This window comes from Astatotilapia calliptera, chromosome 16, assembly GCF_964374335.1.
Source record: "Astatotilapia calliptera chromosome 16, fAstCal68.1, whole genome shotgun sequence".
Taxonomy (NCBI): domain Eukaryota; kingdom Metazoa; phylum Chordata; class Actinopteri; order Cichliformes; family Cichlidae; genus Astatotilapia; species Astatotilapia calliptera.
This window is the reverse complement of record NC_137437.1, coordinates 34,465,134-34,480,158: the sequence shown is the minus strand read 5'-3', so window position 1 is coordinate 34,480,158 and position 15,025 is coordinate 34,465,134. Positions and strand designations below refer to the sequence as shown.

General features: G+C 39.8%; 1 protein-coding gene across 2 annotated transcripts in view; it reads left to right on the top strand.

Moving 5' to 3' along the window:
• Nucleotides 1-15,025, top strand: part of ramp1 (receptor activity modifying protein 1) — a 63,001-nt gene that overhangs the window by 29,767 nt on the left and 18,209 nt on the right. The window contains exon 2 of one of the 2 annotated variants that reach the window (XM_026143664.2): nucleotides 8,675-8,813. In XM_026143664.2, the coding sequence (XP_025999449.1) occupies nucleotides 8,675-8,813 (139 nt within the window). The remainder of the gene's footprint in view (nucleotides 1-8,674; nucleotides 8,814-15,025) is intronic. The other variant, XM_026143666.2, reaches the window with a different exon arrangement.

Sequence of the window (15,025 nt, the reverse complement as noted above, 5' to 3'; positions counted from 1 at the left end):
AACACTTACTAAAACTTGCAGAACAGCTGAGGGGTGACGGAGACTACATCCACACTAGGCCAGATAGACTTGAAAACGGCGTTTTCGTCTGAAAACACTCCGCGTCCACACTAGCGCTTTTTTAGTCGTTTTCAGAGAGTTGTGCGTCCACATTGAAACAGCCGAAAACACTTACGTTCCAGTCCTACGCATGCGTGAAACGCAAGAAGATTCGGCCTGCCTCATTTCCGTCTGCTGCTTATTTACTTTCCGGCTCTTTGAAACGTCGCTGCAGAATGTTGAGGAAAAACATGCAGCGAGTTTTTTAAATGGACTAACAATGAGGTGGAGTTGTTGCTGCAAGTAACACAAAAGTACAAAGTTGCAAAAGTGAGTGAGAATTAAATAAGTTTGAAGAAAAGCTCTCTGCAGCATGTACAGACTGATATTAATCTTTAATAGGACTGTCAAACAAAACAACTGCTGTATAATGTCCTCCGCTATCTTTTTTTAATTGGTCACATGACTGCATCACATGATGCGTCATCATTTTAGAAAGTCTGCGTTTTCACTGTCCACGCTGCAACACAAACGCACCGTCTTCAAATGTATGCGTTTTCAAGAGCGTTTTCAAAACGCTGCGTTTTTCCTTGGGGAAAACGCCGTCTCAGTGTGGACGAGAGGCCAAAACGGAGAGAAAACGATGCGTGTGGACGTAGCCTGAGACAAAGTTTCAGAAACATTAGCTCTAACAGGCTGATGATGACAGTCACATTATTACTGACAAATACACAGAGATACATAAGTAACTTTTGGTCTGTCACAAATAAAATTCACAGGATGGCGATAAGATGAAGGAAGTATTGCGGGGCTAGTATTGTCTGCCTCCCACGCTCACAGGCATGCTTTCCAATCACAGGAGATCAAATTGTCTGCTGCAGAGGCCACAGCTGAAACTTTTGAAAATGCCCCCAATCTGCTTCATCAAGCCATCATCAAGCATTGCACTGAATTTGCATTTTACTCCCAGGAGCTGCTTCCTCTGCCAAGCTCTGCTGCTGTGTGTACCACTGCCGGATGCTGCTGAGGAACATGTTAGTAATTCATGAGAAAACAACCTCTGACTTAACAAAATGCTACAGATTACATTTTTATTCATGCTTATTTGTCGTGGCTGGTGGTTTCTGGTGTTCATGGTTTCTAATGTGGTTTGTTATAAAACTATTTGCAAACTGTGTCTAAAACTAAAATGGGATCATAGAGGATTCTGTGTAATGTTCTGGAAACATCTTGCACTGCACGGAGATTTTTCACATCCCAGTGAAAAACTAGTCTTCCACTTTCTCCCATTCATTAGATGTTTCAAAAAGGAAATTTTCCACAGCTTCAACATCTTTTACATTCTGGGAATGAGTCAGAGCAGAAAAATGAAATAAAAAAAAGTCCAATTCCACAGACAACATGTTTTGAAGTGTGGCTTCATCTATATTTAGACATTTACTTCATCTGACTAGAATATCGTCATCTGCTCCTGCACTCCTCTTTCTGTGTTTGCTTTGAATGAAGTACCTGAATTTTTCACTGATGTTCTGCTCTGTGTTAAACTATCTGCCTTAATGTTGCATTAATTTCCTGCTTGATTCTCACATATTGTTTCTGCGTAGCTTCAAACACTGAAATATTTTGCAGTGTGATGGAACAACAGCAGATTGTGAACTGTGAAGCTAGACGTCAGGACCTGTGTGTTTGGGCATTCACTAACATTTCATATGTGAAAATTCACTGCTCTGAGGAAATCTGATGGTCAAAATCATAACTGTGAAGCACGCAAACACAAACACAAACAGATACATTCTTTCAGCAGTCAGTTTGTGAGATGCAGCTCCTTTGTCTCGCTGCAAGGCTTGTTGTTAGTGTCTTTCTGAATTTAGTCACTTATTTAGCTTGCATGATGATGAGCACGCAAAACAGATTATAAATAGATAGATAGTTCAATGCTATCTCTCTCGCACACATAATAACACACATAAACAGAGCATCCTGAAGCAGCATGGGATTCTTAGAGACAAAGAAGAAATAGTGGAGTGTTAAAGATCAAAGACACTGGCATGCACATGGAAAACTATGCCATCTTCTTATGTATTAGTTACCCTTACTAATTAAGATCAACAGCATACTTGCACCTATAACAACATCCTTAATTCATGGGAAAAGACATTTCAGGCCGCTTCACTTTAAATAATCCCAACTCAGAAGAGACAAACTTTTCCCCTTAAACAAGAGGAATGATTGAAGGAAGTAATTACCTCCATCAAACAGGAGGAAATTACAGGAAGGAAGGGCAAGTCAACACGGTGAAGAAAAAACTTTTTTACAATCAGAAAATCAATTTCTAGAAATAAATTTGTCTCCAGCGTCTGCTTCTTGTCTGAGGATGGAGGATAAGGTGCAGATGTGAAAGTCTAAAGGTGGCATTATTTTTAGTTGCAGCTCGAAATCAATACGTGGTCGCGGGAGAAAATGGGAAAATCTTCAGTCAATCACGACCTTTCCTTCAGATTCATCATGTTCTGCCTTTGCTCTGTGTGTCTGGAACATAAAATTGATTTGACAAGAAGAGGTACATGTTAGAGCAACAGGACAGGGCATCTCGTGTTAAAGAAAAAACTTTTTATCAAAGACACTTTGGGATATTTCAGTCCAACTATTTGTCAAGTTACCCAAGAAAAGATCAGGCAGATAAATGTTATTCCAAGTTGAGTTTGTTTTTCCATTGGACTGGAAGATAAATGTAGAGTTTCCACACGACCAGGAAATGCTGATATCTTCTGTTGCTACATTACCAACCACTCTGTTTCTGGTTGAAGACAACCTAATGGAAGGTTTTTGGCCACAGTGCTGCTGCCTCCCCAGGTCTCATACTGGCAGCAGTTCCTGTATTTAAATACCCGATAAATTAACTGGTAGAATGAAGCAAAACTGGGTCGAAAACGTGACAGGTCTACGCTGAAAATGAGTCTGCATGTGACAAATGTGCAATATGGCCCTTTTCTTACTGTGTGTGCAAATTTGGCTAATTTTGCTGTAGTGGTCAAATAATACCTCATACTATACTTGTGATCCATACAGAATTTATTTAGTACACATCAGTATGTAATTTCTTGCTTCTCTTAGGCTTTCTCACAAATCAGTTAGCTCAGTTAGCCCACTCACTGTGGAATTTATCGTGTGAACATGGTCTTAGGGTCTTGCAACCACTACTGATTGCTGGATGTAAATTTAAACAGAGAGACCAACCAATTTATGCACTATGAGGCTTATTGTGCTCAGTATTTGCAGACGCTTGCTTTCAGGTGAAGGTTTGAGGAGTGTGGAAACATACATTTTATGTAAGAGAAGGCTAAAAGGCTAACAACACCAATGCAGAAGCCCCTTAAAGCTGCATTCTCTGCAGGATACAACGCTACTGGTGCCAAATCACAAAAACAGTTGCGTCAAAACTCCCAAAATCAGACGAACCCCTATGAGCAAGCACTTGGCGACAGTGAGAAGCAAATTCTTCCTTTAAACAGGAAGAAACCTCCGGCAGAACCAGGCTCAGCGAGGGGCGGGGCCATCTGCCATCAGAGAAGAAAAGGAACATCATCTTTAGCTCACGAGTGTCCAGTTTGTCTCAGTTTCAAAATTCAGTGGCAGCTATGATGAAAACAATAACCAACCAATGGCTGATGTAACGGATCATTTTTTGTGTTGTAAATTAAAAATGATTTTCCCTTCTCCCTGCACAGACCTGATTCTACAATAACATCATCAAAAATCATCCTTTCATCCCTTCATATTTACTACAGACACTCAAACTCCCCATCACTTGGATGTGAATCATTTTGGGGCACTTACTCAAACTAGTTATCCTCAACAGGCACTTGTGTGGATTCACACCTCACTTTTGTTTAAACAATGAAGGCAGCCACTGTAAATGGTCACAGTTTTGCTTGTTGTGCCAGTTCCTCAGTGGAAATCAGTAGCAACACCGTCCTCAGTACGGCATCATGAAGAATTATGTAGATGTTGGGCAAGTGTGGAAAACACAATTTATGGCCAACGAAAGCATTCATCATTAATAACGGGAGTAGGGAGTAGAGCCACCTTTATTAATCATAGTGGAAAATAAGGGAGTCCAACATGTGGGAGTCAGGACTTTGTGATCCAGTGCATATTTGTGCTTAATCTATTTTTAACCATAACAAACTGGTTTTGTTTTATAAACCTAGCAATAACTCTGTGCAGAAAATACTGAAATGGTTGCATTCTGATGCTTGTGTTCTGTTCTGGTCAGTTTGAAGTGTTGGAATTACTGTCAGGATGTGATACAGAAAAAATTATGGAAAAATCTCTATTTCTCTGTTTCAGCCTCCGTTTCTTCTCTCTACACCATTTCTGTCTCGCAAACATGTTCACTTGATCCTACTCTTTGATCACCATCTTTGAATCCGGTCGTGTGAGCCTTTTCATCCTCTTTCCTCACAGCGGGACTTTTAGTGTGAATGTACACAAGCTGTTTGCTCATATTTCCTCCACTTTGTACAGATTTGTTTTTAAACCATCCTCATGATGATACTGTGTAGTGCCCCAAAGTCCCTTTGCTCTGCACCAACAGACAAACACTGACACGTGTAGTTGTAATAAATGTCATGCGCGCAACCCACAGTTGCATTTTCCTTACAGCAGTGTAAGATTTATTCCCAAGAGTATTGTTACAACAAAGAAGTAATCAACCAATCAATTGACTTACTTTTTAAGTTTATTTGTAAACTTGCTCATTTTTGATAGAAAATAATTAAAGTCTCAAGTCTTAGTTTCTTCTGAAGAAGCTATTCTGTGGAATAGATCGCCTCTGTGTAAAGCATGTATTTACTGCCATTATCAGACCTTTTTACCTTGAAGGCTTTTAAAGATAAACAGTCATACAGGGGTTTCTTATTTGAGCCTCTTTTATTTTCACTTCATATCATTCATGCAGATGATGAGCTAATATTATACTGGGAAAAAGACAGCCAGAAAGCATCCTACATCGTTACAGAGGCAGATGCTTACTAAATCATGTCAACCCAGCTCCTCCTGTGATGGAAGGAACTTGAAATAGTTGAAAAAAGACATTTTTGTTCTGCCGTAGTAACATTTTGGGAAAGGCTCTGTTGCAACAGGCCTGTCACCGCTACACAGAGCTCTAAAAGTCAAATAATCAAAGAATCTTAAAGTGGACCCTGAACTCGATGGGGATCCAGGGTAGCTGAATTAGCAAAGGTGTGATTTGTGAATACTGAGACGACTCGCAGCGCTGTTGTGACCAACCTTTAGACGCTCCAAAGAGACTTTGTTAAGAGAACGCTGAGTCAAATGCTTCCCCAAAGATCTGCCACTTGAGGATATTCTGAGGACACACAACGTTCCTCTTTACAACACGTTCTGTACAACTGGCCTGTTTGTTTGTGTGGGTTGCTGGGGGTTTGCATCATGCAGTGAATTCTCCTACAGAACAATCCTGATTTGTTGTGCTGCCATCAAGGTGTTTCTTTAAGATAAGCAACAAGGCTTGTGCTCATCTTCATGTTTTTTGTTCATTTTTGTGGCAGTGTTTGTTTGAGTGCTTTGAAAAAATGGAACTTATTCTCTTACAAATAAACCAGTTTCACTCCTGGTGTTAGCAGAATACAACCAGTCACCAGTCTAAATCACCTGTGGGCTCTCCTTTGCATTAACTAGCACCGAAACAACAACCAGCTTCCCAAAAACATCATGTGTTTAATTGTGATACTTTCTGATATTTTAACACTAGATGTAAATTAAAGCTGTGACTTGACCTTAATATAGTTTCCATTTATTAATTTCAGATATTCTGAAGCACACAGCGATGTAAGATCAAAAAGTGTTTGCATATATCTCAAAATTCTATATTGTTGTTACTAATGAGTCCTAATAAGTACACTAAAATTCACAAAATGGTTTGTCCACTTCACAAAACTCCCAGAAGACTCCAGAAGTAATAAGATTTCAGCAAGCTGCCAAAGGAGGGATTAATAGAGACGAATATAGAAGATTCACTGGGAAAAGGAAAACAGCTGAATAGAAATGAAGGCGGTTGTAATAAGAACGCAAAACAAGACAAAAGGTGATAAAAGGCTTAGGGAGTGAGTAAACGCTGGAGGGAAACAGGAAGAGGAAGAATGATGAAAGAGATTGATTTCTGTGTCGTGATAATTCAGTATTTCCTTTTAGCAAAATACCGCCGTGGAATTTATTGTAGAAATATATATTGTTTTCTCTTTTTTAACAGTTAGTTGTGCAGTTTTGTGGGAGACCTTTTAATGTGAAAATCTCCGTCCTGAGACATGACTTCATTGGTAGTGTCTACCTTTAAAAAAGAGACGTCTCTATATGCTGGTCAAAGTAGAAGGTTATCGTGTTTAAATTATGCATTTGTTATTTTCGGGGAGTGAGCACTAATAATTAGTATTATGAGTAATTATGAGTAAGATGTGCTTTAGAGTGATGTGGGTGTCACATACAGGTTGGAAGATCAGTAGAGAGTGTCAGAAAAAGAGATGGGCAGTAACGTGTTAAAAGTAATGCGTTTGAGTATCGAGTAAAGTAAGGGATTACTATTGCAAATAATTAGATTACTGTTACTCTCCCATAAGCACGCTGCGTTAGAAAACCGTGATGTTGTTTGTGAGAGTGTCTCATGACAATGACGTATGAGCGTGCAACGTCCGTGGCAGCAACAGACGTGTGTAGATCAACAATAGATAATATGGAGGAAGCCGGATGTGTGGAAGTACTGACATTACTACAAAAACATTAGTCCCCTGTTCACTCTGCGTGGGAAGAAAACTTCTTTCTACAACGAAAAATTTAACTTCAGATCTGAGCAAGCTCCATGCACGCTGCCACGGGAATGTGAAATTCACAGAGAAACCCTCGGATCCCCCCACTGACATGACCGCTGCGGCACCGGGCAAACCTCCCACTCCTGCTAAACAGGTGGAAATAGATTTAAGAGTGACAGGACTCAGTGCTGCTGAGCCTTTGATTTTATTTATTTTTGCTGTGTTTTACTTGCATCTGTTTGAAAGTTTGCTAGAAAATTTGCAGAATTTGCTTGATGCTTAAAGTTAAAAGATTAAAACTAATAAAACAAGTTTTGATTCAACTTTATATGATGGGTTATGCTGAAAAAATTAGAATTGGCCTGAAATGTCTTGAGGTTGTGTGTCATGTTTTTAAAAAGCAACTAAGTAATAAAGTAACTAACTGCTTTTGAAAATCAGTAAAGCAACGATGGTTTAAAATGGAGCACTGTAACAAAAAATAATTTCCCCCAGGGATCAATAAAGTATTCTGATTCTGATTCTGATTCTGATAACTTTCTTTTAGAAGTAATCAGTAATAAGTAACTAATTACTATTACAACACTGGTCAGAAAGAGTTCAAGTTGTCAAGTTTATGACTGTGATGAAAAAAGAAAGCTGAAGCTGTCAGATATGTAAGAAGAACACCTTAAAAATATAATATTATAAATTAATGTAGTTGTCGATTTATTGTCGGTTCTACATTTTTTACCTTTAATGGCCTTCATTGGTCGATACATAATTACTTTTACGCCCGAACTCTAAAGTCTGTTTTTAATTCCTAATACTTACATTCAACAAACCTTCCAGTTTTATTCGTCTCTGTTGTGACTGATAAAAAAATAAAAAGCTGGGGCTTCAACGTTGCAACAACGTTGCAACAAATTGAAACTCTTTTTTTTACTCTTGCATAATAAAAATTTACAAATCTGTGAAAATGCTGATATTTAGCATCTCATTTGCATTTTCAGCCTAACGTTTCTGAAATGCAGCGTGTCACTGCAGGAGAGGTTTTATATTTGACCTTGTGACTCTTCACCCTGTTTGTTTCTGAGTAATTTGGCTGAATAATCTGAGCATTTACACCCACACGGGCAGGGAAATAAACAAAGGTTGAAAAGTTAACTAGTGAGGTGTAAAAGCACTGATACTCTGAATGCAGAGAAATTACCAATTTCCTTAAGCCCAGAGCTTTTATGTGGAGCTTACCACAGCTGCAGTCTTCTCGCATTATTCTTTTACGACATGTCGTTTTTAACCGATACTACTGTATCTTGAATGGGTGTTACCAAACATCTTTGCCATCACATACTTTCTTACCTGCGTTACATCATTTGTCACACAGTCCTTCTGTTAATATGTCAAAGTGTCCCTCTCAGCATCTGGAGCACTCTCCCTCATGTCCACCAAGAATTTACCGGAAACGTTGGTGTTCAGTTTGTCTTGTCTGTCTCTCATCTGTCTGTTTGTGGTTTTGGAGGTCTTGTACGGCAGTGATAAAGCTTACACTGTGTCAGCAGACTGTCATCTTCAACAGATGGGGAAATGGATCAGTTTGCATTGATCCACAAAAGGTGGCAGCAGTTACAGACACTCTCTTGAGTGTTGCCCTCTGCCGTCATCCCGCTGCGGCCAGAGCTCTTTGCATTACACTTTTTAAAAGTTGGAAAAAGTTGTTAGCCCTGCACTGAATTATGCATTGTGCTGCGATCCAACTTACATTCAGCCCACTTTCCTTCATTATTCTAACGCCGTCCTTCCCTTTTCTTCCCTCCCCTTTCTCTCAGCAGCGTCTCAGTGTGTGTCAGCGCTGGGCTGCGGACCTCACTACGAATACGCTATTGAGGATTTCTGCCTGGGCAAGTTCAGACTGGACATGCAAGAGCTGGATCAGAGACACTGGTGTAACTGGGAGGACACAGTCGAGTGAGTGGGATAATCACAGTCTCATGCACACATGCACACAAAGAGAGAGAGAGAAGCAGCCAGACATGAATGAAATCTATTTTATATTCACACTAACACGAACAGGACATGGTGACATTTTGGTGAGGCATTAAAAAGCAATTTCATCCTTTTTTTGTTAGGTTTTATGCACTTAGAGCAATAAAAATGCTTAAATTGTCACTGTGATGTCTTCCAAAAAGCCTTGGTTTCATTCTGTTATCACCACACAAAACACATGATTTTTTTAAATTAATAATCCTCCTGTGTTTTTTTTTTTTAATCGAAACAATAAGGCTGCGATACATCGTTACATAAAAAATCTGTATATTTGTTCATCCCTCACTTGAGCTGTTGCATTTTTTTCAGCTTTGGTTAGAGTCCAAAGGCTGATTATGTACTGAGTGAGAGACTACAGAGAAAGACAGTGAGTTGGAAAAAGGGGGGTAGAAGGGATTCAGAGAAACAGTCTGAACAAAAGCAGCACGCCTCTGGCATAAACACAGATCTTTTTGTGCGTGAGCAAATATTATCTTTGTGCTCGCTGCAAAAAACGGCAGCATCGTCACAGCTTTTCAGATTTGCTTTTACAATTTGAGAACATAAATTACAATTAAGTAATCACATAAATACCCCCCCCCCCCCCACACACACACACACACACACCTCCCACCTGACTGTGTTTTAAGAACATGTTTGTATTTAAAACGGTCAGCTGTCTCCATCAGGTCTGACCTTACTTTGCACAAATAAACTCTATTTTCATACCTTCATCCGTCTGTACCTGCGATAACACTGAGTAATTGCTGAGATCTGGCATCTTAGAAATAGAATTTAGTTTAACAACGGAAAAACTTTTCAAACAATTAGATCTCGAATAACATTTGAGTACGTGTCTGATGCTGCATTTTCATTTGCACTTGCACGACATGTAGTGAGAAGACTGTGCCAGGACGCTGTAAGTAGTTTTTTATTAAAATAATAAACTAAACACATCCAGGAACATGTTCAGTACTGTGCAAACGTCTTGAAAAATCCCTCATTTCATTAGATTTTGCTTCCAAGGAGCCAGACTTTCTTCTGATGGTCTTGAGTAATAGTTCTCCAGGATTTGTGAAAGAGTTTTGGACATATAAAAAGTATAAAAGTGGTCACAGCAAATATTTACTGACCTTATATTCCATGTGTTTGCAAATGTTTCAATAAATCGCTGCACCTATTGGCCACTTTTCTAGCAAAGTTTAGAGAAATGCGTGGTGACTTTTATGCAGTGCTGTATGTTTATATATTCAGATAAATGTTAGTTTAACCCTTCTGCAGGGTCTTTTTAGTGATATCACTGCTTTCCAAGGTCCTAGCAATAAATTTGGTCAAATTTATCTGGATGTAGAAGTCATTAAACCGTAGGGTTTAAGTGCGTGCATTATCAAAGATCTCAGGGAGACTTAAAAACCAGATAAAAAGCATGTAATTATCAAACTTTTCTTCTGTTTTTCAAAAGGTTTGCTCTGTCGTGCATAACTTTTCCTTCAAGGGTAAACGCAGGGTTTATTTGCCAGTAATGATTTATGTGTTATATCATGTCAGCATTTAATTTAAGTTAAAAAATAACCTTATTTCTTTAATCTGTAGACCTTGTTCCACATACTTGAGAACCATGATGTGTTTAGTAGACTATCTGAGCTCATTTAAACATCCTCATCTTGCTGCTCTACAAGAAATACACTTCAAAGGTTACTTCCACACGTGCAGTTTATCAGTTCATCGACGCTTGTGTACAAAACTGGACAACTTTGTAAATCCCAAATAAAAAAAGGTTTTATCAAATGTATGTAGTATTTAATTTCTCCATAATTTATATATATTTTTTGGTCTGAAACAAAACAGGAAGCGGGAAAAGAAAAAAAGGAAAAAGAAAAAAAAGGGAATGACGGACCGAAATGTCAAAAACGGTCCAGCTGAGTAAGAAAGGTCAAATATCAGGACAGTCGCTCCCCTTCGAGGAAGTGCTGCGTTCGGGCAAAGATTCCTCTGGAGAGTTCTAATTCAGTTCCAATGACATTTTGTCTGTGTGTGTGTGTGTGTGTGTGTGTGTGTGTGTGTGTGTGTGTGTGTGTGTGTGTGTAGGGGCAGTTGCATGGGGCTCCTTCCTACCACTCAGTGTGCCTCAGCTGTTAAAAGTAGTAACGTTCCTCAGCTATCTTGTCTCACTTCTGTCCTCTGCTGTCACAACTATCACATCAGCCGGGGTTTATACGCGGCTCCCACCGCATCGAATACTTAACACTGTCCTTATGTTCACTGCAGCATACATTATTAAATGCCTCTGCGTATTTTCCTCACAATACTTCTATTAGATGTCTGAAGCTTTCGCACAGGAAAAAAAAGGCTCAAAGGCCGCCTAACTGACTTTGCATGCCCATCTATTTCTGCATTACGGCATAAATTTAATTAAATACAGTATTTCATCTTTATTTTATCTTTACAGCTATCTCCTCTTTCATCTGCTGGAAAGGGGAACAACTTCTTTTTTTTATCCCTCATAACTACAGTCAAATGTTTTTCTATTTCCTTCATTCCCCTGCTTCTTCCACAATCCCTTCTGCTCCATATTTTAATGTGTTTTCCGTTGCTCCCTATCATCCCTTTTCCCCTCTGCTGTATTATTTCCCTCTGCAAAGTTGCTAATGCTATATTGCACGTCCTCTTTTGGTTAAGTAACATCTCAAATACATTTGGTATCCCCGAGTCCCTCGTGCAGCTATTTTTGTGTCACAGCACTATTTGTTCCCCTGTCGAGAGAGTGTGCTGTAACGTCCCCCATCTCGTCCAGAGTGACGCCCTGCGCAGATACCGCATCATTGCTCAATAACACACCATAAATTAGAGACATTTTGAGGCTGGTGGAGGAAACAGGTGCATTGCACGATCCATTGCACCGATATGAGTTTGACTCGCAGGTGACGGCACTAATCACCGAGCTGCTGTAAAGCTCATCAGCAGAAAATCCAGTCACATCTTTGCATTCCTGATCGGTCTGCAGTGTGTGAGATGCAGCCGTCACCGTGTGATCATTTTAAATAAGATGACCTCCTGACACAAGACTTTTTAGGGAGGTGTGCTTAAATAAGCGTATTTTCCACAGGAGCCAGTTTGATTCTGTGAGAGTGACGATAACAACACTGCCACAGAGCCAATCAGCAAGAAAATGCTTTTGCAGCCTTTGCAAGAAAGAACGAGATAATTGAAATATCTGAGGCGCTCGCATGATGTGACCTTTACTTTTTTTCCCCTCCAGCATCGTAGCGTTCAGATAAACCTTCTGCATGCATTTCAAGAGATTTTCCCGTGTACTAGAGATAAAACTACAAGTTTTATCTACATGCTGGCAAATCGTAAATATTTTACAGTTTTTGAATTAATGCTGTTAATGTTTAGCATCATTAATATTCTTTTTCTTCCTACCATCCATCTGCTGTGTTTCTTGGGTTAGTCAGCTAATCGTGACACGTTGATGCATTGCTGTGCTCAGTGTAGCTTAGCATAGCCCCCAGCGTGCACACACTCTCTTTCTTTCACTGTGCAGACATTTGTTCTGCAACACTCTGATAATTGATTTATTTTGCTAGAGTTGTCTAATCTCTCACAGCGTACGTCAGGGCCTGTGCTAATTTTTGACTATGCTGCATTCATGTGCAGCAGTTTAAATGTTGCCTCATAATTTGGATCTGCTCACCGTGTTTAATCGAATCTATAGCTCAAGTTTCACGAGTGAAATTCACGAGGTCAAATGTGAGCGTCGAGCCTGTGCACGGTAATGACGTTTAAATGTTAAGTGCAGGACGTGTGGCTCAGTGAGTCCATTTAACATCCGCTGTCGAGCTTGTTTAGACACTTTCAGCATCGCTGCGCGAGGACAGGAAAAAGAACACAATCATCTCATCACTGCTGAAAGTTAAAAACACAAACAAAAAAACTGTAACGCCTCTTTGCCCCCAAAGAATTACAGCTTGCATAAAACAGAGCAAAGAATTGGAAAAGGAAAGTAGGCAACCTGGTTCCTCAGAGGCAGAGGAAAAGACGCCGATGCTTATTTGTACATCCAGAACGACAACAGGAAGATGCAAAAACAACAATGCGTTTTTAATGTCCCCACAACTAGAGGAAGTGTCAGCGGCACCGCCAGTTTATCAGCAGTGGGATCTTTAATTGAAACTAATCAACTTATTGTGCTACGTGATGCCCTGCTGTGGTTTTGTGCATGTCGCTGTCATGGTGGTTTTGTGGCAAACTGAAAAGCAGAATGCTGATGAAATGAATCATTTGGCCTGCCAGCACTCAGGTATGAATGAGACACTTAGCAGATGGAAAAAAATGACACGTCCACGATTGCAGATGGGAGGCTGATGGGAAGACAGACAACCAGCGGAAGACACGAATGATAACGTGTCACCATCCATGTTCAGTTTTTTCCATTTTCAAACACTTTGATGACACCACTTTAAAAATTTAGACACTAAAAGATTCTCTAAATGCTATAAACAACTGCAAAAAAAAAGCAAATCGTTCTGATTATTATTTGGAGTGCTCTGATAAATGAAACTACATATGTCATTGTTCTTTCTCTCATTAATCCTTGCACAAAAATCAAATTAAAGCTATGACAGCGTTTTATAATTATTCAGCCTGTGGCCCTGCTGGAGCTGCTTGTTGTGTCTCCACAGAAAACACTTACAGCAGTCCCATCATATGAGCTGCGATCAAAAGGCTCAGCATCTGTAAAAACTGAGAGCCATATCTGATTCAAATTTCGCCTCTTTGAGGTCATCTCTCGGTGTGCCACGGAACTGCTTCCAGCAGAGCTGCTATTTTTAGACCCCTCCATGGAAGTCTCATCCTGACCACCTACATGTCAGCATCTGTAATTTCACCACGGATCAAAACACTGATGCTGAGGATCGTCACTGGCAATGAGAGCTGGATCTCTGGCTTTCATCCAGAGACCAAACAGCTGTTTTTACAGGAGGAGGTCTGCAGTGTGCAGTAATAAAGATGTTGCATGAAATTGAGATTATAACTTGGAGCCTCTTCATTGTTTTTCCCACATTCATGACAGTATGCACAGTGGATTCGCCCCCTCAGGGTCGCACAGTTGTGCTGTATCAGCCACCTGGACTGTAGCTCATGCTGTCGCACGAGGGCAGCTTATGTTAGTCACAACTTTATCTTTCAATTGCCAGACTTTGCTTCCTGCAACTTTTTCTTCCTCCCTAAAATTAAACTCCAGTTTAAAGTCACGATGATCCAACATGCAAGTGGTGAGTATTTCACTTCCTGGCGGGAGAACTAAAACAGCTGTTCACAGATGCTCTACGAGAAAGCAGCTCACACTACTTGTAAGTGTTTGCTCTGATAACTCTTTAAAGCCAGATGTGCTCCAATTATCCCACACTGCTGCCCAGTCTGAGCCACGAAGGTTTATTCTGTTATTTTTCATATTTCACTTCCATCTCATTCAGCTGTGAAAGCTCTCGTTAAAGTTCTCATAGCTGTTAGAGCCCCGGAGCCTCTGTGAGGTCAGAGTACCACAGACTCCTTAATAATACACATGACAGCGGTCACTGCCTACACAGAGGAGATGTGCAGCTACGAGGTCTTCACCTGTAAAGGCTGGACTGTAAGCTGCAGATTATACTGTATTTCACACCAAAGAGCCATTTAGTGGAGTTTGGTCTGTCACGTCCTAAACAATTTAATCAGAATGACGTGTTACTACGATGATAATAGGATTGTTATAAATTACTCAAGTGAAAACAGAAGAACTGTTTAATGTCACAAGGCAGACGACTCTTTATTAAACATCTATAACTTGGCATTGATCTTCTCAGCAGGCATGACAGAAGTGTTTTAATCCAAAGACCAGAGTGATTTTACAACACAGTTTAAGCAATTTATGTTTATTTGTCCTTTTGGAAATTTCACAACAATATAAGAAATGTAACTACAGCAATAAAGACACTAACAACAAGATTGTGTTGTTAGAAGCTGTATATGTCTATCCACATCACACTTTCTCAGTATAAACACTGTAATCGTTTTTTTATAAATGACATCTGAGTGCCATAACAGGTTTTCTAGAATGCTGGTTGTTGAGTGCAAGCATCCCTCTCAGGATTAGCTGTTCATTTTTCTCA